The sequence below is a fragment of the Crocuta crocuta genome, unplaced genomic scaffold (assembly GCF_008692635.1).
Source record: "Crocuta crocuta isolate KB4526 unplaced genomic scaffold, BGI_CrCroc_1.0 scaffold431, whole genome shotgun sequence".
Classification (NCBI taxonomy): Eukaryota; Metazoa; Chordata; class Mammalia; order Carnivora; family Hyaenidae; genus Crocuta; species Crocuta crocuta.
Genome location: NW_027528859.1, coordinates 1840094 through 1866749, shown reverse-complemented (window position 1 = coordinate 1866749; position 26656 = coordinate 1840094). Strand labels below are relative to the sequence as shown.

The 26656-nt window shown below is 51.9% G+C and overlaps 1 protein-coding gene across 1 annotated transcript in view; it reads right to left on the bottom strand.

Moving 5' to 3' along the window:
- The window catches only part of GABBR2 (gamma-aminobutyric acid type B receptor subunit 2), a 351725-nt gene that overhangs the window by 163490 nt on the left and 161579 nt on the right, over positions 1–26656 (bottom strand). Inside the window, exons 4-6 of the mRNA XM_077756059.1 lie at positions 18605–18664; positions 18117–18242; positions 17659–17732 (exon numbers count right to left, since the gene is read on the bottom strand). Of these exons, the coding sequence (XP_077612185.1) occupies positions 17659–17732; positions 18117–18242; positions 18605–18664 (260 nt within the window). The remainder of the gene's footprint in view (positions 1–17658; positions 17733–18116; positions 18243–18604; positions 18665–26656) is intronic.

The window sequence follows — 26656 nt, the reverse complement described above, 5'->3', positions numbered from 1 at the left end:
CCTGAGACCCGTGTCAGCACCTTCCCACCCGCCGGGTTCACTCGCCTCCTTCCAAGCCACAACCAGGACCCGCTGGCTGTCTGCTCACCAGTGCCACCTCGGCCCCGTCCCTGCAGCCCCGCCCCGCTGGGTTAGCCACCAATGTCCCCAACTCGTTGACCTCCGACCGCCTCCCGGCTGGATCCTCACCCTTAGTCCTGTTCCACCCACCCCCGTCTCCATAGAGCAGACAAAGGAATCGTTCCGAGATTCGAATGTGGTCGCATAAAACCTCTCCATGGCTCCCTGAGCTTTACAGGTCACCTCTGAGCTCCGTAGCAGAACATTCGGGATGCTTTACCAGCTGACCCCCGCTCAGGTCTCAAATCACACCCTGCTCCCCACCCTTCTAGGGTGTAGGACCAGCTGCCTGCGGTTGCCTAAAACAGCTCTGCTGCTCGTGCGTGCATTCACTCGTCCATCCTGCACCCCAGCCTCTTTCTTTCTGCAAGCTCAGCCATCTCAGATGCCCTTCCCTCTCGCCTTTGCCTGGAGAGCTGCCGCTCACCCTTCGTGCTTTAGCTCAGGCACCCCTACTCTGAGAAACCGTCTTTGTCCCATTAGGCTTGGTGGTCGTTTGCTCCTCTGTGGGCCCAGAGCACTCTGTGCTGCCCTCCATCATGGCCCAAGTCCACTTGCTTGTCTGTCTTCCCCCCTGGACTGAGGGTAACTTGATTCATCTCTGGCTCCCCAGCTCAGGGGGACAGGGCATGACAAACATATTAATAAGAAACAGGTGGGTGAATGCCATGGGAGCTACCAAGCACAACGCCTGGCCTGCACTCCTTATTTGGTGACTGTGATGATCACCACCGCACTAATATCCTAGGGCCTCAGCACTGATGGCATTCACCATGGCCGTTTCGCGAATGGACTGAGGAACCCACATCTTCATGGCTGACCACCTGACCACCTGCAGATAGATAAATAACCGGCTCTACCACTTACGGACCATTTACTATCTCTGTTACCATGACAACCAAGTTGCATGGACCACTTGGCTCTGTGCTCCCAGACTGTTAGTATTGGATGGAACCCAAGGGATCACTGATCTAGTGAACCCCTTCCTAGAGAGGCAAAAGGCTTCCCCCGAGACTGCACAGCACCCTGCACCCACTGCTCTCACCTCGGTGGCCCTCCGATGGTCAGAGGAGAAAGATCCCAGCCAGAGCCAGGTTGTGCCTGCTGTAGGGAGCTGTTCGCACCCACTCTCAACCAACTGACCTACCCAGGTGCCCCTGTTCGCACCCACTCTGATTCTAGCCGGTAAAAGGTGGCAAGATGCTGCAGTGTCTGGAGGGAAGAGGCAGCACCCAGGACAGCCGAAGCCTGGAATCCCGGGGCGGGAAGTGGACAGAGGGAGATGCAAGTGGCCCGATATCCTCAGCAGGGGCCTTGAAAGCAGTAGAAAGAGGGTGAAGGGCTTCTCAAAATGAGGACTTTGCTTGAGAATATGAAAAGCATGCGTCGGCCTGGTTCTCCTTTCCAGAGTGGCAATTTATTGTAAGATGCAGGGGTGAGGGGAAAGGTTTTAGATTTCAGGAGTCTTAAAAATTGTTAACACATGCCTGCCCTCACAAAAGTTCTAGAATCACGTTGTTTGGTGTTACATAACTTGTACCTCTTCCTGAGAATCTGGAAAGTAGAAAGACAAATTTTGCCTTGGCAGTGGCCCCTGCTTCTGGCCACGCCTCCTACCTCCCTGCCAGGGGCGTAAGCACACTCTCCTTTGTGGTGGGAAGGGCTCTGGGGCAGTATGGGGAGTACCAGGGGGTATGGGAGGAGAGTCACAAAAGTCCCTGAGGATAAGAAGGACAGAACAGAGTTGTGATGGTACAGAGAACCCAGAAGGTGACAGAGGGCAGGGTCCAAAAATCCTGTGCCCTTCCACAGACTCTTGATTCTGCTGGGGGCCACCAGGGGTGAAAGATGACATGGGACAAAGGGCAGCTTGGGCTCCAATGGTTATATCTAAGGTTGGAGACCGTACGGTGGTCTACGTTCACACAAAAGGCCTCGCCTATAGGGGAGGGGCAAAATGGAAGGCCACAGCGATAGGGTGGGAGGTCCGGGGAGGGGTATCAGCCCAAACCCTGGATGGATTTCCTTTCCTCCTTCCTGGGTCCTTCTCATCCGTTGTCTAGAGTCTCTGTGTCTCTCTTAAAGCAAGCTAAAATATCACACACACACACACACACACACACACACACACACTACATAAGCAGGAAAACCCAATTCAAAGACCTTGTGCATGACAACAAATTACATATGAAAAAAAGAAGGCAAATAAAGGGGGAGTTTTAATCAAAGATTTTTTAAATGAGAAGAAAAAAAAGAAACTAATATAACCTTGTATGTCAACTGTACTTCAGTAAAAAAGGAAATTTATGTATAGAAGCAAAACAAAGCAAAACAAAATAAAGACCTTGTGTACAACCTCCAGTTTGCAGGGGATTCTAGGAAGAGAAGAACCAAGGACAATCCCTGAGCTCTTTCTAGCTGTGGTACTAGGCAGTCATCAGCCCCACCTGAGGAGACAGCCATTGTTATTATGTCCACTCCGGAAAGTTTCATGAGTGAGCTGAGCTCCAAAGAACAAAGAAATTTTTCTGAGTGGGCCGGACACCTCTGGNCCCCCCCCCCCCCCCCCCCCCAACCAATCCATCCATCCCAGTGCAGGGTGGGCAGCTTACAGCTCTCTCCCTTCTCGGTGAACTGCCCCCAGCTACAGAGAACTTCCTGGCCCTAAAGGCCACACTGTGCCCCACACTCTGCATCACCCAATGACTGACTCACTAGAAGGTGGGACCAGCTATGTGGTCCAGGCATCCCGTGGGGCCAGGCTAACCCAGACTGTGGCCAAGAAAATGTTCAGGCCCAGCTCCCCTCTTGACCTATCCTGTCTCCCCGCCCCTTCTCCTGAGTGTGCTCTCCATAAATCACCTCCACCAGAAACTCAGGCTCTGTTTCTAGAGAGTTCAACTGAAGACACCAGGTCACACAGGTAGGAAGGGGTGGTGCTGGCCTTGACCCTGGCTGAGCCCGGCCCCCAGAGCCTGAGCGCTTGACCGCTGCCCCTATATATTGCCTCCCAGGCCGAGCGAACAGCCAGTCTGCAGTAATACTCGCAGAGCTAAGTCGTGCAGATTTCGACGTGGAGGCACTGCAACAGCAGATGTGATCCTGAGGCATTAAAATAGCTGGTGTACATTTAACACAGCAGGAAAGCAGAAGGCCACCCCAACCTGCCATCCCTGTGGCAGGGGCGTGGGGTCCCGCTGGAAAGGCAAGGTCAACCCAGACACTGACGTCTGGGTTATCTGGCAACTCCCGCCGCCTGTGCGCCTGTCTTAGCCCACGTGTAATCCCTTCCTGGTTTCTCAGGTGCCCAGCCTCACAGGCCTGCTGGGGCTGCCGAAAAATCAGATAAAGTTGCGTACAAAGTTGTGGAAAGGGAGGTGGTATGACAAGGTCGAGGGTGGCCAAACTTCTAGAGGCTGGGCATGGTGAGGCTGGGGGGTGGCTCTACCTATGTATGTATATATGTATGTATCTATCAATCTATGTATGTATATATGTATGTATCTGGAGTATGGTTGACACACAGTGTTATATTAGTTTCAGGTGTACAACATAGTGATTCAACAAGGCTGTACCTTAAGGAGACACATATTCTTTTTCTTTTCTTAAATAGTTTATTGTCAAGTTGGTTTCCATATAACACCCACTGCTCATCCCCATAAGTGCCCCCCTCCATGCCCATTACCCCCCTTCCCCTCACCTCCACCCCCATCAGCCCTCAGTTTGTTCTCAGCATTCGTCTTTCATGGTTTGCCTCCCTCCCTCTCCCCAACTATTTTTCCCCTTCTCCTCCCCCATGGTCCTCCGTTAAGTTCCTCCTAATCCTCCCATACGTGCAAACATATGGTATCTGTCCTTCTCTGCCTGACTTATTTCGCTCAGCATAACACCCTCAAGTTCCATCCATGTTGCTACACATGGCCAGACTTCATTCTTTCTCATTGCCATGTAGTATTCCGTTGTATAGATAAACCACAGCTTCTTGATCCATTCGTCAGTTGATGGACACTTAGGCCCTTTCCATGATTTGGCTATTGTTGAGAGCGCTGCTATGAACATTGGGATACATGTGCCCCTATGCATCAGCAAGGGTGACACATATTCTTAAAGAAGAGAGTAAAGAGGGAATAAGCCCATAGCAGCCCACTGGGAAAGTGTACCATTTCTGTAAAGTTTATTATTTTATCTTGAAAATTCATACACATTTAGCATTCCAATAACATACCCATGTTTATCTTAAGATAAAAATAATGCGTTTCTTCCCATGTTTCTGAGCAAAACTGTCCTGGCAGGGAATATGTGCCATGTTTATTCTGTAACTCTGGACCCCTCCTTGGGGTGCCTAGATGAACCCTACTTTCCAGGAGTCAAGCAGGCTCCTGGCCTATGGGGTGGGGTGGAGGGAACTTCCCACAAGGCCTCTCCCATGGAGCACAGGGCAGCAGTCCGCCCGAAAGCCTGTTTTTGTGGTCTTCCTGTGACAGGCAGACAAGTGGTCCCCCCAAAAGTGTCCATTTCCTGCTCTCCAGAACCTATGAATTTGCTCTGTGACACGGCAAAGGGGAGTCAACATTGCAGATGGAATTAAGGTTGCTAATCGGCTGGTGTATACATTAGGGAGATCTTCGTGGAATCTGAACCCTGAATGATAGGCTAGAGGCTACTCCGGAGAAGGTAGATAAAGCAAACAAAACGAACAGAGCAGGACACTGGAAGCCTGGCAGTCTCCCGCACACGGCCCAACGCTTCAGAGCCAGCCCCATGGAAATAGCCAGGGGCAGCCTCCGGCCCCCCTCCCAGCCCAGCCTGGCAATAGTTAACTTTAAAGCCCCATGTTCGGAACAGGCCTGGAAGGAGCTTAAAGGCCTCGGGTCTTCATCACACAGAGATGGTTTTTCTTGACTTTAGGCGAACTTTGGTACATATCTGCTAAATCCGCCTGATTAATTTCATTATTTGGTTCCTCTGTGCTCTTGCTTGTTTTCGCCTGGGGGATCTGTCCAAGACTGAGAGAATGTTATGGCTCCCAATGCTATTGTGTTTCTGTCAATTCTCCTTTGTATTTTAACAGGCTTTTCTTTATATATTTCAGTGAGATGTAATTTAGAGCAATAATGGCCCATGATTGTGTTATTCTCATGGTGAATTGTACCCCTATCTATAGAGAATGACTCTCCTTAATCCTGTTTAATGCCTGTACCTTGAATTCCCTTTGGGTCTTGAACATTGGGGTTCTTGCTCGCTTGGGTTTGCTTGACCTACCTTTGCCCGATCTTTTACCTTTGACCTTCCTGTGTCACTCACTCTGTTTGTCAACAGCTGTAGCTAGTTCTTCAAAAACACAGGTCTCTCTCTTTGCCTTTTACTAGGGAGTTTGACCTCTTTGAATTTATGGTCATAAGGACTATATTTGGTCTCAATTATATGTTATGCTTTCTGGTTTTTACATTTTCTTTCTATTTTTCAATACGTGGACTAGATTTTTCCTGCTTCCCTCTTCTGCACTTCAGACACTTTGGGTCTTGTTTGCATTACGATATATTTACCATTAAGTTATTCAAAGCCTTCTTTAGCTTGTATGTCTCTCATTAGGAAACTCATGAGCCAAATGGTCTCCATTGAGTCCCTCTTCTACTGAAGAGCAGGAGATTACCACCTACATTTTTTACTTGCCCACTTCTTTGGCTACATTAATGGAATATGGATTTTCACCTCTCAATTATTGTCATTACCGGATCTATTTTTGCACTCTATGTATACGTACATTCGCTTTCAAAATGAACTTTTGCATCTGTATACCATTTATAACAATTATTTAGACTTAGCTCTCTGTCTATGGTGATGGTAGCCCCTGATCAGCAGTGTCTGCCATGACCTCGGCTATGAAGTTTGCCGTTGTTCTTGGCTGGCTGACGTAGGACTTCAAGAATTTGAGAAGGACACCTGGCTAGTATGCGGTATGAGCTGCATGGGAGCTCTGTCTCCCAGAGACTGAGAGACTGTCTCCCAGCTGGTCCATTGTCTCTGGGATCGGATGCTGCAGAGGACTCCAGGTGGCCTGATTTTTGCACCTTTGTGGGAAATTCGCTTTCTTCTGGCCTAGATACTTGTAGATTTTTCCCTTTATGTCTGTACTTCGATGCTTTTGCTAAAATGTGTATTGGTGTGACCCTCTTTTCACCAATTCTGCTAGAAGGTGGAAAGGCCAGCTAGATGATGCACATACAGCGTGTACATTGTGCATTTCCTTATGAAAGTATCAATTTGGTACATTTTCTTATGAAATTGTCGAATTGTCAACCAAATTACTAATGGTTGACTATTAGCAATTTTGTCAATCCAATCTAGGAGGACCCTCTTGAGCCCCCTTGAATTTGTCTCCTGTTTAAAAAATAAGCTTCTTATTTGAGAATAGTTTTAGATAGAAAAATGACAAAGATAGAAGATTCTCATATGTTCCTCACCCAGATTCCCCTATTACTAATATTTTATGTTCGTGTGGTACATTTGTTATAATTGATGAATCAATATTGATTATTATTAGCTAAAGCCCATACTTTATTCAGATTTCTTTAGCTGTTTTTCCCCCCTCTAATGTCCTTGCTCTATCCCTGGATTGCATCCAAGGTACCACATTATATTTAGTTGTCATGTTTCTATAGGTTCCTTTGGCTCAGACATTCCTTATTTTTGAAGACCTAGACAGTTTTGAGGAGTGTTTTGGAAAACACTTGAAAATTCAACTAGAATTTGCTTGATGTTTTTCTCATGATTAGGCTTAGGGCATGGGTTTTGGGAAGAAAGACCACAGAGGTAAATTGCCCTTCTCATTCCCTCATATCAAGGGTGATCCTATCCTATCACTATTGATGTTGACCTTGGTCACCTAGCTGAGGTCATGTTTATTGGATTTCTCTATCATCAAGTTACTTTTCTCCCTGCTTTCCGTAGTGTACTCTTTGAAAAGAAATCACTTAAGAATGACTTAAGAAATGGGTCATTCTGGCCGGGCGCGGTGGCGCGCGCCTGTAGTCCCAGCTACTCGGGAGGCTGAGGCAGGAGGATCGCTTGAGCCCAGGAGTTCTGGGCTGTCGTGCGCTATGCCGATCGGGTGTCCGCACTAAGTTCGGCATCAATATGGTGACCTCCCGGGAGCGGGGGGCCACCAGGTTGCCTAAGGAGGGGTGAACCGGCCTAGGTCGGAAACGGAGCAGGTCAAAACTCCCGTGCAGATCAGAAATGGGTCATTCTGGGGTGCCTGAGTGGCTCAGTCGGTTAAGCGTCCGACTTCAGCTCAGGTCATGATCTCACGGTTTGTGGGTTCGGGCCCCACGTTGGGCTCTGTGCTGACAGCTAGCTCAGAGACTGTTTCAGATTCTGTGTCTCCCTCTCTCTCTGACCCTCCCCTTCTCATGCTGTCTCTCTCTCAGAAATAAATAAAACATTTTAAAAAATTAAAAAAAAAAAAGAAATGGGTCATTCTGCTCCACCTCCATGAGCCTGAAATATCTACATCAATTATTTGGAATTCTTCTGTAGAGGATATTTGCCTGTCTTTCCCACTTATTTACTCAATCATTCATAGCAATATGGACACGTGGATATTTATTTTATACTTTGGGCTATAATCTGATAGTATTTTATGGCTGAAATCGTCCCAGCCTTGGCCACTGGGAGCTCTTTCACTCGGCTGCATTCCCTTACTGCTTGGCCCTAGAAGACGCTCCAGGATCAGTCTGCATATTTCCTGCCCATCCTAGAATCAGCCATTTCTCTAAGGAGTCCTGGTTCCTTTTCCTGGAGACTGGAATTAGAAACCAAGATCCGGGTGCTAGGAGTGCTTGCTGCTGCTGTGGTGCCTGCTTCGTTTTGATTTCGGTTCTGCTTCGTCTGTCCTGGTTTCCCCTCAGGATCTCCCTTCTCCAGTGACCATAACTATTCTCTCTTCCCTCATTGGATTGATCGCACTCACCATTTCCTCTGAATTCTGGGAAATATCTCAAGTTTGTCCTTCACACTATTGATCTTTATTTTTCTTGGCATGAGCCTTGCTCTCTAATACTTCCGATGCAGATCTGAATTCTGCTATTTGGTATTTAGTTTTCTCCCTTGTCCTCTGAACATCCTTCTCTATCTTATCCCACAATAAACCAGAGATTTGCTTCTTCTCCAAGCTTTCCAGAAGTTAGTTGGTTTACTCTATTGCTGAGTATTCTATCCTTGTGTTCTCTGTTGGCTTTGTCTGTCCCGGCTTGGTATATTATTTACACACAGTCAAATTAATTTGGTTCTGGGTGATGGGGAATAAATCAGTGAGCACAGGAGATAGAGACTGTTGCCTCTGAGAGCTTATGTTCCAGTGGGGGGGGGGGGAGACAGATGATAAAACAACTAGGCAAAATGAATAGTCGGTCAGATGTTGTGATGGGTTGAATTGTGGCCCCCAAAGATATGTTGAATCCCCAATACCTTGAGATGTGACCTTATTTGAACACAAGGTCACTGCAGATGCAATTAGTTAAGATGAGGTCATATTGGAGTAGGGCAGACTTGTAATGCAACACGACCAATATCCTAATAAGAAGATGATGTGAAAGGAAAGGGGCACATGCCATACGAAACAGGGACTGCAGTTACACAGCTGCCAGACAAGGGGACACTAAGACTTGCTGGTAATACCAGAAGCGAAGGGAAAGGCAGGGGATAGCCCCATGACCTTCTAGACAGCACGGCCTTGCCAACACCTTGGTCTTGAACTTCGGGCCTCCAGAATGTGGGAGAATACATTCGTGTTGATTAAGCCACCCAGTTTGTGGTACTTTGTTACAATAGCCCTCGGAAATGAATACAGATGTCCATCAGGGAGGTGGAGAAAATCAGCAGAAAGTGGGCAGGATTTAACTTCTAAATGAAGCATGCAGGGAAGGCCTCTGGAAAAAGCGAACAACTGGGCAAAGATGAGAAGAAGGCTGGAGAAGGAGTCATGCAGGTCTGTGGGGGACGAGTGCTTCCCCCAGAAGGACTCCTTTGCCAACAGACAGACTGGGCTCTGTCCCCCCTCCCCCGGCTTATGCGATGCTGTCATCCTTCCTGGCGGCAGCTGTGTGGGGCGGTGGAGAGACCTAGTCGTCCAGATCCAGCCTTGAATCCAACCCACCGCTTTCCAGCTGGGCGACTTGGGGTAATCCTTAACCTCTTTGAGACTCATGATCCTCACCTGAGATACTGGGATGCAAAGACTCTCTGTCGGAGGGCTCTGGGGAGGGCTGAATGAGCCAGTGGAGGTCAAGGGCTCCGCATCGGCACCTGGCTCTCAGTCGGGGCCCTGGACAGGTGGGCTGCTATTTCCATCATTGGTAATGGCACTCCTACTTCCGGTGGAGCTAGCTGGTTGATGAGCGGAGCACCCAGTTCCAGCCCTAATTTCTCTGCAGACCTTCAACGAGTGCCTCTGCTCCACACACAAAAGCTCTTTAAACTTTAAAGTCCACAGAAGTCGCTGGGCCTCTGAGGCACAGGAAGCTATTTCAAGTGCCCACCCTGGGGAGATGCTGCCCTGCGCAGCAGGAGAACATCTCACGGCATCGGGCTCCTCCGTCCACCCCCAGCCCCACAGGCTGCTGCTCCCCGCCGAGCAGGCACTGCGCTGCTCTGGGACCCCCGACCCCACAGCCCGGCTAGACCCTCAGACCACACAGCCTCAGGGGTGGGGGCAGCATGGGTGGATCCACCGGCCACCAGCAGGCCATCCCAAGCTACCGTGTCCTCATCTGCAGGGGCTCGAAGGGCTGCAGTGTCACACACAGGCCTGGTGTCTGCTTCCCTTGTACCCTGTCTCTGGGCCTCNGTGTCTGTCCCGTGGCCGTGGCTGCCCACCCTCTGACACAGAGCAGTGGAAACCAGACTGTGTGTTTCAGCAACAACTACCAGGTGGGGGCTGGGGACCCAAGGTTTTAGGTCCTGCTCTGTTGCTGACTTGCCTGTGACCTCTGCATCTCTGTGTGCCCCCCCCTGCCTCAGGGCTTCTGTTTCCTTTTCCTTAAGAGAAGCTGATGCTTACAAGCACCTCGTGTTCACACCTGTTAGGACGGTTATTATCAAAACACAGGAGACAGCCGGCCTTGGCGCAGATGTAGACACACTGAGTGCCTCAGACGGTACAGCCGCTGTGGAAACAGTATGGCAGTCCCTCAAAAACCAAGCACAGATCACTACCCAATCCAGCATTCCACTTCTGGGTATATTCTCAAAAGAGCTGAAAGCAGGATCTTAAAGATATATTTGTACATCCACGGTCACAGCAGCGTTCTTCACAAAAGCCAAGCGATGAAGGCAACCCAAGTGTCAACTGATGGATGAAGGGAGAAGCAAAGGGATAAAGACATGGCGGAGCATTATCCAGCCTCAGAAAGGAGTGAAGAGCTGGGGTACTGGGGTGGCTCAGTCGGTTAAGGGTCCGACTTCAGCTCAGGTCATGATCTCACGGTTCATGGGTTCGAGCCCCGCATCGGGCTCTGTGCTGATGGCTCAGAGCCCAGAGCCTGCTTCAGATTCCGTTTCTCCCTCTCTCTCTCTCTCTGCCCCACCCCTGCTCATGTTCTGTCTCTGTCTCTCAAAAAGAAACAATGAAAAAAGAAAAGAGAAAGGAATGAAGAGCTGATGCATGCTACATCATGGATGAAATGAAGACACTATGTAAGTGAAGGGGGCCAGATACAAAAAGACAAACACTGTGTGACGCTGCTTACAGGAGGTCTCTGGAGGGGTCAGATTCACGGAGACAGGAAGTAGACCAGCGGCCACCATGGGCTGGGGAGGAGGGAGTGGGGAGTCAGCGTGTGATGGATAGAGTCTGTTTGGGAAGATGGAAAGATGTGGGGGCCGGTGGTGGTACTGGCCGCACAGCACTGTGAATGTACTCAAGGCCACCGAACTGGACACTTAAAAATGGCTAAAATGGTAAATTTCATGTGATGTATATTTTATCACAGTAAAAAAAACACAAAAACACTTCTTGTTTCAACAATTGGTAGATTCTCCCAACGTACGTATCAAAGTGTGTTCAAATAATTTGGCCCTAAATGTGACAGGACGGTCACCGGGAAGGGGAACCGAGGGCTTCGGCAGGAACTGCTGTATTTTATTTCTTTAAGAGAACAGGACATAAACAGAGCAAAATGTGAATGAATTAACTCTGAGTAGTGAGTCTGGGTGTTTGCTGTTCTTTGTTTGCTGAATGCCTGAAATACCCTGAGATAAATGTCTGATACAAAGAAGGACACCTGTCGCAGTCAGTGCCTGTCCTTGGTTTTTTACCTCTGTTTTGATGGAAGACTGGGAACCAGTTGACCGGGGGAAAAATGTTGACTTTGTCATTACAGTTTATTTCTGCTGCCACAAATCCTTTCTGGATGCAGGTGGAGATCCGCTGTTAGTTTTGTGTGTCGGGGGTGTTGTGGAGCGACGACAGTTACTAAACACAGAAAATGTGCAAAGTCACCCCTGCTGGAGGCAGCGTAGCTGACGCACACATCACGGACACGCACAGCAGCCCTCTGCTGACTTGCCGCCCAAACTCGGGCAGCTGCCAGAGCTCTCTTGGGGCTCAGTCTTTGCACCTCTGAACTGCAGGTAATACAGCATGTAACTTACAGGGTTGTCTGAGGGCCCAGCAAAAATGCTGAGGATGTGGAATGACTCTGTAACCGATAAAGTTCCTTATGCTGCTTAAAAGCTGGAACGATCGGGGCGCATGTGAGGCTCAGTCAGTTGAGCGTCCGGCTTTGGCTCAGGTCATGATCTCATGGTTTGTGAGTTTGAGCCCCGCGTCGGGCTCTGTGCTGACAGCTAGCTCAGAGCCTGGAGCCTGCTTCGGATTCTGTGCTTCCCTCTCTGCCCCTCCCTCACTCATGCTATGTCTCTATCTCTCAAAAATAAGCAAACATTAAAAAAAAAAAATAAAACTGGAGTGATCATGTCCAGGCTTAAGGCAAGGCACGGAAGCAGCCACGGGCTTGGGGTATCTATCTGTGGATAAGAACGTGCATGAAAGCTGTGTTTAATTATGGCAAATCAACTAGGTTTTAGGCAATCAGAACTCAAAACAAACAAAACAAAAACACCCTGGAGGTCATCTCATTCTGCCGCTAATTTCACAAATGAGGAACCTGAAGTGTCGCGCCCAGCCCTGTGCTCTCCGCATGCTCCCAGGCTGGTTCTTCTGAAGCCTGCCAGCTGTGGACAGTTCTGGAAGCCTGATGAGCCAGAACAGGTCAGAACAGATGGTGGTGCGATCAGCCACCGTAATTTTAGCACCAAGAAGTCTGAGCTCAGCTCAAGTATTTATTCTAATGGACCCTTTCAGAGAAAGCAAGTGGAGGAAATCAGTAATACATGGTAGTTTTAAGTAACCAAAGCATGGAAACGAAATAATATCATTGATGTAACTCATAAGGAAAAAAAGATCCACACCCTCGTGTGGCTAGGAGGGCCATTCAGTTCACTGGTCAGAGATGGACTACATAAATTTGTAAATGCCTATTTTTCCTTCTGGAACTGCAGGTATCTCTTGTTTAATGGGGCCAGTGTCTTTTTGCAGCTCGCTATAAGCTGCATTTCTACCCAGCAAATCCGATCTCTTCATTCAGTGTAAAAGCAGAAATACATTCTTCTGGGAAAGAATGGCTCTTAATTTCCAAGAAAATAACACACACACACACACACACACACACACACGCGTGCATGCACACAAAGAGTCCAGTATAGCTGGGGTCCCACTGGGGGCCTCATTTGCATGGATGGGTATGGATGGGACAGAGAGGAAGGCTGTCCCATTACCTGGAAGGAAAGGCCAGGACTGCCAGCAGCTGGGCCCCGGTGTGTGAGAAAAACAATTAGGAGGGTCTAGTCCAAGCTGGGGCCTTGGGGCCAGCTCACAGGGTGGAGGCCACCTGAGGGGAGAACTCTCTCTGCTTCCGGAGCGGTGGATAGGAGCTCAGGCTACAAGAGTTCCAAGGACGCCAAGCCACTTGATGCCACACAGGAACATGGTGGGTCAGACCCCCAGGACTACAGAATCTAAGATAGGCTTGATGGCAAGTTGCTGATTTCCCCTCCCCCACCCCCACCCTGCCTCCAGAACTGGCATAGACTGTGGATATGAAGTTGTGCCAGAAAGCATATCCCTAAAGCAGTGGTTCTCAAAGCGTGGCCCCAGCATCACCTGGGAATGTGCTAGAAATGCAAATTCTCGGCCCCCACCCCAGACCTACTGGATCAGAAGCTGTGTCCAGCAATCCGTGTCTACTCAGCCCTCCAGGCAATTTTGATGTGCGCTCAAGTTTGAAAACCACCGTCTTCAAGGAAGCAGGGTAAGTTTTACAACAATCGTTGATCATAGCGCGAGAAACGTTCCCACTGGCATGGATATCTCCCCCTTGATTAGAAGACCAGATGTGTTAACTGAGGAAGGCAGCTGCCAAGAGAGTGAGCAGGACCGGGAGCCACATTACAAGGCATCACATCTAGAATCTAGAATGAAGGACGGGGCAGTTGCCCTCTGGTCTGTCCCTCTGTCCATGTCAGTCCACACCTGAGATGCTGGGCTCAGTTCTGGTCACCTTTACAAGGGATAGCGACAAAGAGGCTCAGGCTCAGAGGAGAGGGGCCTGGCTAGGAACCTTCGGGGAGGCCGTGGAGCCAGGGGGCTGGAGACTGGAAAGCTTACCAGGGATGTGTCTCCTAAAGGATCCCACGCAGGCTTGGGAATCCAAGATCCAAATCTAAGAATTTTAACATTGAAACTCGGACTTGAAGCTCCAGGGTAGTCCATCTTGAAAGAAGTCAAGAGCTAGGCAGGATCAGCAGCTCTGGGGAAAAGCCCAGAGCCTTGGGGACAGTCCCGCTCAGGGTGTGCGTGGAGAAAACCCCGTCAGGTCACACCAGCCATCTGAACAGCAGGCCCAGTAGGTATATGCTCAGTCTCCCTCCCAGCTGGGTCACGGGGCCATGGGGGAGGGAGGATAGGGACTTGTCACTTGAATAAAGCCATCACAGTGGCCTCGCTCCTCTAGCTGACAAAGTGCTTCGGGGACACAGCCAGTCTTTATCCCTCTTGTGTGACGCGGGGGGAGAAGCAGACAGGTTGGAGGAGGAAAAGGAGACAGAGGAATAGGTACATCAAGTGGCTAGAGAGCTTCCTCAATCTCAGGCTCTCAATCTGGGCTCCTGCTTCATTCCCGAGGCTGGAGTTCCCTCTGATGCCAGGTACTGCCTGGCCTATGGGCTTAAGTCTCTTTCTGGACAGCTACTTAGTGCTCTGGTTATTCTAGAGTGGGGCCCCTGTTTGTTCTTGACAGTCTCTCATTTATTCTCTTAATCTCTCATTCATTCATTCATTCATTCATTCATTCGTGATATTGACATTTATTCCATGCACCATGTGAGGTAAGACTAGGGCTCTGAGAGGGAGCAAAATCATTCACAGTCCTGGGTCTCTAGCTAGTGGGTGGGGGAAACAATAAGATGATCACCCTGGGCCCCACCAAGACAAGGGCTCTCACATTCAGGAACATGCTCTGGGAGAAGCTGTAATGGTGGAGTTGGACCCAGGCCAGGAGGTAAGGCAGGAGAAGGACTCCAGGTTGAGCACATGCAAAGGTCCTGTGGTGGGAGAGAGTAGTGAAAAGCTAGAAGAGCCAGGCTGGGCTACAGCAGAGCATGGGCTAGGGAAGGGGGAGAGGCTGTGAGCATGAAATGAGGAATAGGTCATGAGAGTCTCATAATTTACATCAAAGAGGCTGGTCTTGAGCCTATGCACAGTGGGAAGCTGCTACAAGGTTTCGAGGAGGAGTGACATGACCAGAACCCTGTTTCAGGCTGCCATGGGGCCAGTGAGGGGGCAGAGGCAGTTGGGGAACAGGAAGGCCAGTGAGGCAGCTCCAGCAACCATCTAGGTGAGAGATTCTGGAAGGTGGACACACTGGTGAAGGGCAAGAAGCGACCCACTTAGGGGCACATCTGGAATAACTAATAATCTGTATCAGTCAGCCATTGCTGTGTAACAAAGTATCCCAAAGCTTGGTAGCTTCAAACAAGACACACTTATTATCCGACACAGTTGTCATGGGTCAGGAATGCAGGAGCAACTTAGCTGGGTGGCTCTGGCTCAGGGTCTTCATTGTAGTCAAGGTATTGGGGCTGCAGTCACCTGAAGCCTTCTGGACGACCTATTAGAACCACCTGGGGAGTTTTAAAAAATACCGGTGCCCTGGCGACATCCTAAACCAATTAGAATCTGTGGACTAGCATCCAGGCATCAGCATTTTTAGATGCCTCCAGGGGGTTCCAACGTGCAGCTGAAGATAGAAACCACACACTTTAGGGGTAAGAGCAACAGGACCTTCAGGCTCACAGCTGAGTTGCCAGCCTGTCTGAACACCCCCCATGTCACTGTCCCCACTTTCTCCAGGTCCAGGGCACCGTCTTCCTATACAGCTTCCCACACCCCTCCTCTGCCCTCCCCTGCCCCATCCCATAGCTATGTCTCATTTTACACCCCCAGATCCTTCCATTCCTGCCCCTCCCCTCCCCAGGGCCACGAGCAGGTCCTGACTATGTCAGACACAAGAACGAAAAGAAGGAAAGGAGGGACAAGACAGAAGAGAGAAACAGTAAGTAAAGGCAGAAGAGGAAAGCATTGTATTGTCATGACCGTAAGGTATCACGTTCTGGCCACACGTCGCAGGCAGTGAAGACACTGATGGAGGATGTGGAATGCAAAGTGGATGCCACGGAGAGCATCAGACACTCTAGGACCCCTTGGCTTCTGTGGCCAGTAGTACCCCGGCTGCCTTCCCTAACGAGGCTGCTGCATGCACCAGCTGAGGAATCATCTAGAAAGGCAGAGATCCAGGTAAAGATGGGGAGAACCAGATCTGCGCCACATGCACTTTACAACTCTTTGAAAATTCTAATTAGGTTACAAAACGAACTTGAGAGCAAAGCGAGTTCCCAGCTCTCCTATGGAAGTGGAGGTAACCTACTTTGTCATTCAAATGCACTCGCTATATATAGCGCTGGATTGTGCCAAAGTGTCACTCCTTTTACCTGACTAAAGCGTATAATTATAGATTTACTTCTATTCATTCATGAAATGTGTCTTCATTTGATTAAACAGTTCATTCAAGTAAAATTCATTAAAATATGGAACATGTTAAAATGTGGCTCGTTAGAGGCAGAGGGCACCAATGTAGTTAAGATGCTAATTAGGATAAACAGGCATTTGAAACACTCAAATCTTTGAATAATTCAGGTCACTTTTACTGGGGCTGGAGCTCCCCAGGAACCACCATTAATTTAAGCTAATTAAAAAATTAGCCCAGAGACTAGAAGACCAAGGTAGGAAGCGATGGCTGGGTTCAAACTCTAAAGGGCTCTCATGTGGAGGTGAGGGAGCCTGGTTGTGGGCACCTGCATGGCAGAGGCAGGGACCAACAGGTAAATGGTTCCGGAAAGCAAAACTTTAGCCCAAAGCCAAAAAAAGGTCCTAATGATGGAGAAGGCTGCTTTGGTAGGTAGTGAGCTCCCCATCATCAGGGGTGTGCAAGAAGAAACTGGTTGAGATATTAGAGAAGGGGGTTTTCTCAGAGAAGGGAGTTTTCTCTCACCACCAGTGCATGTGGTTCTAAGAAAACAAGTGTTTCAAAATTCCACCTGCCCCTACTTTGCCTTTTTGAATTTGTCAAAGTAGCCCTCTGCAGCTCTGAAGTTTTTCAAAGATTTGGGGCATGCACTTAAATTCCCATAGAAATTCATCCATGTGGTTGTATTTCCACTTTTCCAAACTTGTGAACATGCACTGAAGAGAGGGTTCCTTTTAAATTTTTTTAAGTTTATTTATTTATTTTTGAGAGCGAGAAAGAGAGAGCGAGTGAGGATGTGTGTGTGAGTGTACGCTAGTGGGGGAGGGGCAGAGAGAGGGAGAGAGAGAGAGAGAGAGAGGCAGACAGACAGACAAACAGAGAAAATTCCAAGCAGGCTCTGTGCTGTCAGTGACTCGGGACTCAAAACCCTGAACCATGAGAACATGACCTGAGCCAAAATCAAGAGTCAGATGCCAAACCGACTGAGCCACCCAGGGAGCCTGAAATAGTTTCTTTAAAAAACAAAACAAAACAAAACAGAGTCATCTAGCTTTCAGATTTCTAGAAATGTAAGCTCTTAATAAGCTATAACCACAGTTGAATACAAGTGAAATTTTTTCACAAGGGCAAGTTCACACGTAAACATGTATTAGCTCTCCTGCACGCATGTGGCACTCGCACAGGGTAATAGCTGGGGGTATGTGCACAACTGTGTCCATGTGAAGACCACCCGTGTGTGGGACACCTGTGTGTTTCCACTGCAGAGCCAATGTGACCCCCAAAGAGGAATGTCCAAGTCCTAAATGGCAGAATCTGTGAATGTGACCTTATTTGGAAAGTGTCTTTGCAGATGTCGTTCACTTAAGCATCGTGAGATGAGGTCATCCTGGACTACCTGGCTGGGGCCCGGGTGTCCCTCTAACAAAGGGGGGAAGGGGATTCGGGACACGCAGATGCGAGGGAGAAGGCCTGTGGAGACAGGGGTAGGCGCTGGAATGATTCAGCCACCAGCCAGGGAACACACGGAGCCACCAGAGGCTGGAAGAGGCCATGGGGGACCCTCCCCGGGAGCATTTGGCAGGAGCAGGGCCCTGCTGACACCTTGCTTTTAGACCCTTGGCTCCAGGACTGTGAGAGAAGGAATTTCGGTTGCTTGAAGCCTCGCAGTGTCTGGTGATTTCTTATGGCAGCCACAGAAACAAATACACCTGGGGCCTCCCGGGACCTGGCCCCTCGCGTGTCCAATCCCTGGAGCCGCCGGGCTCCCTGGCCTGCCTATGCCTCCTGTCACAGGTAAGGTTTCCCTCTACTTGACAGCCACGCGTCTGTCCCAGGGAAATCAGCCCTCCTCACTTCCTGAGGGCTCCCCAGAGCGGGAAAACAAGAAGACGATGGGGAGCTGCGGTGTCCGGGGATGCGGGGGCCCCGGGGGCAGGCTCAGCGGTGCAGGCTGCTGGCCCTGAGCTCGCTGGCAGAGCGCTGGCCAGGAGAACGGGGGCTGTCACGTCACGTCCGCCCCCTCAACTAGCAGGGCAGCCCCGCGAGGGGAGGGCTTTGTTTCCCTTCCAGGGTCGGGTGTGATGCCTGCTAGGCTTAGAGGCAGAGAGAGGGTCAGTACCCGAGCTCCTTCCAGCTTAAGAGTTCATGCGGCGGACGTCGGAGACGGTCTTGCAGGGATGAGCCAAATGCCAGCAGCCGGCCCGATGCCTCAGCCTGAAAGCCCAGGAACCGGCCCCGGGGACAGTGTTGGGGTGCCCTCCGGGGGGGCCTGCGGGCGGGCAGAGTCCCCGGGGCCGTTCTCTGCTCTCCTCACCTGTGACCTGAGCCTGCCGGCCACTCACATCCAAACCCTTCGGACAGCCCCCACCTGCTGGAGGACGCCTGGCCGGCCGCAACGGCGGCTGCAACGGGGACCCCAGCCGGCACAGCTGGGCAGCGGCAGGCTCCCGTGCCCAAGATGTGCCCAGGACGTCTCCCGCCTGCCTTGGAGCCGCCACCACCATCGCCCCATCACAGCAGTCCTCCGGAGGGAGTGGGGAGAGCCCGCAGGCCACTGCCCTCTGCCCTGGTGCCCCACGAGCTCCCCCGGCGCCCACCTTCCAGGGCGGGGGCACACCCTAGACCAACCTGCACACGGGCAGGACAGCTGATGCAAGGGAACTAAGCTCCTCCGGCTCTCGGGTCCCTCTTACCACCAGCCAGCCTTGCAGGGCTTTAGAAATTCCAGATGCTTCAGTGTGATACACGGAATAAGAGCCCCTCCCCAAAGATGCACACAGCCTCATTCCTGGATCCTTTACTTCATACGGCCAAGGGCCCTCTGCAGATGGGATTAAGTTATGGGTCTTGAAATGGGGAGAGCACTTGAGATTGTCTAGGTGGGCCCAGTGTAACCACAGGGGTCTTCATAAGGGAAAGATGGAGGCAGTCCCAGAAGCAGGCATGGCAACAGAAGAAGGGGTTGGAGACAGATGGTGGAGACCACACCACCACCAGCTATGAAGGCGGGGGGCGGGGCCACAAGCCAAGGAATGAAAGTGGCCTCTAGCAGCTAGAAGAGGCAAGGGAGCAGACTCCCCTAGAGCCTCCAGAAGCAACCCGTCCAGCCCGCACCTTGATTTTGAACCTCTGAGCTTTGTTTCTTAATTTTTAAGTGTATTTACTTTTGTGTGAGAGAAAGGGAGAATGAGTGGGGGAGGGGCAGAGAGAGAGAGAAGAGAGAGAGAGAGAGGGAATCCCAAGCAGGCTCTGTATTGTCAGCACGGAGCCTGATGTGGGGCTCAAAATCACAAACTGTGAGATCATGACCTGAGCAGAAACCAACAGTTGGATGCTTACCTGACTGAACCCCCCAGGTGCCCCTGAACTTCCGAGCTTTGTTACCATAATATAACAAATTGTGATGATTTGTTATAGCAGAATAGGAAACTCATACAATCAGCTCGGACTTTAAAATTCCACACATCTTCAAACACCTCCTCCTACGGGAAGCCTTCCCTCATTGCCAAGCTAGTGGTGACCTCTCTTTTAAAGTGCACGGTCCCGTGCAGACCATTCTCTGGCTAACCAGAAACTGCTCCGAGAGTCCACACACCCTCCATCTGGGACCCTCGGGCCCAGCACGAGGCTGCCTGAGGAGGCGTCTTGGATCTGCACAAACCCCGGGGCCAGCCGTCTTCCCTTGGCCGGCCACTCTTGTCGCTCCGCTAGCTCTGGGAAGTGGGGCTATGCTGAGCTGTGGGGGAACAGAATCAGCCGTCGGAGTCTGGCAGCGTTCCTGTTGCAAAGCGCCCACTGCTTCAATTGCAGCAGGCTTGTGGGACCAGACCACTAGTTAGAATAACTTGGGTATTACTAAGACAGGGATGTTATCCAGTTAAGAGGGGGGACATTAGAGAAACCGCACCTGAGAGCGCTGGAGGGAGTGGAAAGCAGAGCCACTCCTTGGCATGCAGAGCCCCTCCCCTGCTCCTTGGCACCCCAGGAGCCGCAGAGGGGACAGGAGGGAGGGCCCGCAGGGACAGAAAGTCCCACCAGCACATCCTGAGGTACTGTCACTGAGACTAAGGGGGCCAGCGTGCCACCTGAGCCCCAGGGGAATGGCCGGGGCCCCAGGAAGTAGCTTTCAGCTCTCTTAGAGGAGCACTTTTTAACCAGGGTGGAAGGAACTTCCTCGGCGGGAGAGTGAACTTCCCGTCACTGCTGCTATGCAAGCAGAGGTGGGGTGGCTATAGGAGCTATTCAGGCCTCAGATGGAGGGGCCGGAGGGAGGGCTGGAACCCTGAGGAAAGTCTCGGATCTTCGAGCCTCTACTCCAGTTACGAGGGCAGAGGTGCTGAGGGCAGCCCCGGGGGTACTATTCTCACCCCTGCAGTAACAGGACAGCGCCAGGCAGCTCAAGAGGCCAGAGAAGCGGGTGGATCCAAGTGTCCACCCTCTCACTTTCAAGGAGGAGCTGAAGGACTCCTCAGAGACCACGGGGCATCATCGCCCTTTCGGTCCAGCCCCGTGTTGCAAAGTGGGCTCTTTTTCCTCAAGTCGGTGGTCTGCCCAGATGTCCTATGGCCCCTGAATTTGAAGCCCTCTTTCTAGTCTCCACGGCCTCCCGTCTTCCCCCAGGAGTGCAGACTAGTGGTGGTGGGGGGGGGAGCACACCGCGCCCGAGCCTGCCCCTCACTCCAAGCCCTCACGGAGCAAGCAGACTCAGGGGCTCAGCAGGATGACTCTGGGGTGCATTCCACCCCCTCAACAATCTTACAGGGCAGACATCATTGTTGTCCCCATTTTACGGATGGGGGGCCTGAAAGGTTCAGTGGCTTGCTCGAGGCCTTACGGTCAGTAAGCTGGGGGGGCTGAGATTCAAACTCGTGTGTCTCTGCCTCCCCGAGTCCAGGAGGGCTGCTAGTGGGAGAAGAGAGGAGGGGTTGGGGGCAGTGCTGCCCCTCAGGGTGGCTCCTGCAGTGACAGGACCCAAGAAGGGTTCATTCACTTGAGGGTCCCCCACCCAGACCGGGAGGCCTGAGGGTTGGACTGTGTTGGGGCCTCTCCAGGTATCCACGTGGGGCACACAGCGAGCAATCAGGACATTTGGGAGAGAGAAGAAGGCAGCGCTGGGCACATCCAAGGGGTGGGGCATAGAGATCAGGTGACAACAGTGAGGATGCTGCACATGCCTGAGATGTGCTTCACCTTCTGGCCCCAAGGTCACTCTGTCCAGCAGACAGAGCTGGCCTGTCACCCTCAAACCCACTCCCCACGCCTCTGACACAGTAAGCCACCAGCCCTGGACAGAGGGGGAAACTGAGGTATGGAGAGGGAGAGGGACTTGCCCCGCATCACACAGCCATCTAGGGGCAGAGCTGGATTCAGACCCAGTTTCCTGCCTCCCAGATGGACGCTGCCCCAAGCCGTGTCGTTGACAGCAGCAACAGAACAGTAACCACACAGAAAGCCACCCACTGCCACCGAGTCCCTCGAGCTGGCAGCTGCTTGGGGGCAGTGCCCGGCCCGATTCCTGGACATTCTGGCCTGGAGCACGGGGCTCGGCCTGGAGCAGCTGCCAGAACAGGAAATCTCTCCAGCCTGGCATCACCCACACTAGGTTTGGGTTTGTAAGAGCAGCGGCCCCATGCCTGCTTGTGCACAGCACCTCACGGAGGTGGGGGGGGGGGGCTTTGTAGAAATACAGATTCCCAGGCCCCGCCCCAGAGACTCTAACTCCGGTATGAGAGGAGGGGAGGGAGACAGGAATGTGCCTGTGTAAAGCACCCTGGGGTCTTCGTCACACATTTGGGGACTACTAGCCAAGGGATGCCCTTTCAGCTCTCGTTTTACCGGCCGGCTAGTCGAGACTCCTTCATTCCCAAGGGCCCTGGAACAGACACTACGGTGTGTTGCCAGAATCTTCCATTCTCTCGGCTGCTGGGAGGGTTGCCTACTGACAGCTTGCAGCTGTGTGTCTCCCGGAGGGATTGGCCCGTGACTGAAAGGGGCAGCCTTGTCCACGATCACACTCCTCCCCGGGGCAGCCCGCACCAGTGAGCGGCCCGCCTTTGTGCCTGATTTGGGACATCTCTGAAGGGACGCATTAGCCGTAGAGCCCCCTGGGCTCCAGCCCGCCTTCTGTTACAACCGCACTTCGTGTCCACTTCACTGTCCTCCGCTCTGCCTCCTGCGGGTGCTCCCGCTGCAGGTCTTGAGACCCCTTCCTGGGGGACCTGACCCTGGCCGGGCTCACCCACACCAGCGCCTTGTCCTCAGGCCTTGGGTGCCAGGCCTCCCGTGCCGAGAGCTCACGGCAGCTGGAGGAACGCAGTTCTCCCTTTCTTTGGGGTTCTCCTGCGATAGGACCCTCGTGCCGGCTCAGACCACTTCTGACCTTGGGACTCAAAGACTTTGCACCGGCAAAGTGACTTCTACGCTCCACCATAAGTCTGAGCAAAGGAGGAGGGCGACACAACTACGCATATTCCCAACACACGGACCCCACTGGCCTAACTGCTCGTGGCGGCTGCCCGCACCCACCCCCTCCAGCCTGTCTCTGCTGCTCTAGAATCTGACTTCTCTGGACGTGTCACTTGAGCCCCCTTGTCCTCCTCCTACTTCCAGATGGGCTCGGCCGATGGGGGGCCCCAGCAGAAGTGGGACAGGGGACGAGAGATCTCCGGGTATCTCTCCCCACCGGCCCCCCACAAACGGCCTCTCCTCCTGCCTCCAGTAACTGCCCCCTCCGCCCTGTCCTCCAGGGCACATGGGGGGTCACGAGACTCTGGTGCTGCATTAGCTCTAGTTGGTTGCCCTGGTCCTGCCCAAAGTACTTCCTCTAAAGTAAACTTCCTTCACCTCAACCCTCCGATCACGCCATCTGTTTCCTGCTGGGACTTTCACCGATACAACAGGTCTTTTACGTAGAAGTCGACAGTGTCAACAACTTTGTATACTGATTTTTCTCACCTCACGTTTTACCATATACCCTTGTAAATCATTTTTACCACCAAGCACATACACTAATCCCTTTAAACTCCTGACCTCTGCTCTCTTCTGTCAGAGTCCTGCTTGCTGTTTAAGCCCCACTGCAAATGGCCCTTCCTCCATGAAGTCCTTCTGGGTTTTCCAGTGAGCTGCTCCTGAGTGCTCCTCCCTCCCAGGTCCACGCGTTCCTGGCCCTATTGCGGAAGAACTCGAAGTTCTTTGGGTCATCCACACCCCCACAACAGCGCACAGCACGAGGTCTCCTCTGACCTAGTGTAGGCGGCGAGGGGAGAATGTCAGCCTCACGGACCAATGGAAAGGAGCTAAGATCAACGGCTCCTGCAATGTCAGGAAAGACAGCCTGCCCTTGCCCTGGCCCTGGCCTGGAGCCCGCGGAGCCAGCCCCAGCCAGTCAAGGTGCTGAGTGTGTGTCCTGGGAGGGAGCCAGTGGGTCAGGTGAGCCGATCGCGTCCTGGGGTGGCCACTGTATCCCAGTGCTGAGCAGGCCCGTAGCCTGGGGGTGGGGCTTGGAGCTGTGCTCAGATAAGCAGTTTTTATAACAAGTCTTCCTAGGAGCAGAATCCAGAGATTCCGGGGAACAGGTATCCACTCTGCACTGTGCAAGGGGAATTTTCCAAAGGGGACCAGAATCCAGAGGCACTGCGGTTATGGCCATTGTCATGGCTTATTATCCTGTCCATCTGCCCCTGGGCTAAGAGCCCCGAGAGAGCCCAAGGCTGTGAGTGCCTGTCAGGTTCCAGTATAATGGGCTGGCTCAGTCAGCACTGGCTGAATGAGACCAACAGTGTCCTTCCCTGTTCAACTGCCAGAGGAGAGCACCACTTCCACCTGCTGCCCAGCCTTCTGAGGAGGCTTAAGAAGCATCTGTGTTTCGTCTGTATCAGACCGTATCAGAAAAGATGAAGGGTTCTTTGACAAAAATGCCAGAATGTTCCAGAAAGGAAGCCACAGAGAAAAAGTGGAGACTGCTGCATGTCTGGGTTAGTGAGAAAGGTAGCAATGACAGGTCATGCATACTGAGCAACCCTCCTTGGCAGAGCCCACAAGACTTGCCACCTTACTCCTCTTGACCACTGGGAATAAGCTCAAAAGGTATAATTATGACCAGTTTATGGGTAAGTAACATGAGATTCAGGGATACTGAGTCACTTGTCCTGGGTCACACAGCTAGGATGTAGCGAACCAGGGATTTAACTTTTCAGGTCTCTTTCCACAGCCCATGCTGTAAACAGGGGGTTGGCAAACTTTATCTGTAAAGGGCCAGACAATACATACTTTAGGTTCTGCAGGCCACACAGTCTCAGTCACAACTGCTCAACTCTTAAAAAAAATTTTTTTTTAATGTTTATTTATTTTTCAGAGACAGAGTGTGAGCAGGGGAGAGGCAGAGAGAGAAGGAGACACAGAGTCCGAAACAGGCTCCAGGCTCCGAGCTGTCAGCACAGAGCCTGACGTGGGGCTCGAACTCACTAACCGCGAGATCATGATCTGAGCCGAAGTTGGCCACTTAACCGACTGAGCCACCCAGGCGCCCCTCAACTCTGTCTTTACATTGCAAAAGCAACCCTAGACAATGTGCAAAAGAGCGGCCATGGCTGTGTTCCAATAAAACTTTGTTTAGAAAAACAGTGAGCTGGATTTGGCCCATGGGCCCACAGTTGCAGACTCCCTGCTCTAAACTTACAAGAAAGAGGCCATGGTTCTATTTTCCCCTCTAGGGAGGGAGCTGGGAGAGAGGCAGGGGTATCAGCAGCATCTAGACTGGACCACTGGCTACGCCCCATGGGTTGGGCCACTTCCAGGGAGCAAGGAGACTCTCTGCAAGCTCCTCTTATCTGTACAAGGGGCATATCCGCATCTGGACGCCCTTAGGAAGGTTAAGAGAAGCTAACGCATGCGCGGGTCCACCACGGCTGAGGTTCAGTGAATGGCTGTCCTTATTATCAGAGGCAACAGAGTCAAGAGGGGGAGGCTGGAGCAAACCTGAGGGGAGGCTGGAGAAGAGCAGGAAGGGCCGGTGGCACCAAGGAAACTAACCTCCTTGGGTGTGTATCCTTGTGAAGGCTGGCTACGGGCTTTGTGCTGGAGATGGTGTTCCGCGCCCCACGGAACCCCACAGCGAATTCACAGGCACCGCGGTGGGAGGAATCTTTGCGCTGTCCCCGGAAGGAGCAGATGTGTGGTGCTTGGTGACTCCCCGTGAAGGGCAGGGAGGCAGCTGTTCATAGACTTGATATGGCAAATTGTGTGATGCGCCATCTTCCTGGGGCGGGCAGCCAAGCAGTGATGGGTGGGGGGGCCCCGCAACCCCTTCCCTCGCCACAGCCGGCTGCCCACGGCTGCTGATTCATGCGGGAGGGCCTGGGCGGGCCAGAAGGAATCCGAATTGGCTCTCTAGTGAAACGAGAGGCTTCCGAAGGAGCCGGTGGACTTGGGCACAGAGAGACAGTTTCTTCTCTGTTTCCACTTGAAGGTCATAACTTTGGCAGAGAAAGGAGGATGTGGGGAAATTCCATCAATACTGCTGCAAGCCAGGACGTGGCTTACGATGCCAGATGACGAGCCTCTGGCAAGGAACGGTGCTCACGGCCCTGAGACCGGCAGTACCACGTTTGACAGAATCCCTCATCTGATTGAGAGGATGCTACTGACACCTGAGGGGGAGAGAGATGGGAGAGGGAGAGTGCCCAGGACAAACTACAGTGCCAGATGTGATGGGGGCCGGTATGTATGAGAGACTTAGAAGGGGGCCACAGAAAAGGAAATATGCAGGAGTTTGCCATATATCTGTATGCTCAAGTACAAAGTATGGGTAACAATGTTAACTATGAAACTTTTGGGAAAGATGGTGGGGCTGAGCACAGATGTCCAACTCCCACCTAAGCTACCTCCTTCTGAAAGTGACAGAAAGGACCAAGGGAGTCTAAAAATAGGGGGGAATCTGCTTCAGCACTGGAGAATGGGAGAGGGTGCCATCAATATGCCACCAACTTTGAGGAATTTCTGCTAGGTACCGTGCCAGGAGAACCAGATTGAAGGTTGACTCATAGCTTTCCTTCCTGAGAAAGGGAGGGCGGGCCGTGCTCACAGGACCAGCCTCGCAGCCTCTGGGGGTGAGTGAATGAGTGCTGGAGGAGAGGCTGGGTCCCAGGAGGGGAGCAGAGCCCACCCTGGAGAACCCATCTCTCATGTGCAGCCCTGTGGCCTTCTGGAGTGGCTGGGCCATCAGATCCAAGAACAAAGAAGCAAATCCCATTCAAGCCGGGCTTCCCCATGACAGACAGATCCCCGGGGCATCTCCCATACACAGCAGGCAGGGGAACAAGGGACAGGCCAGGAGGAACAATACACATCTGGAGCAGCAGGGCCAACAAACTAGAAAAGCAATGCCCAGAGCACAG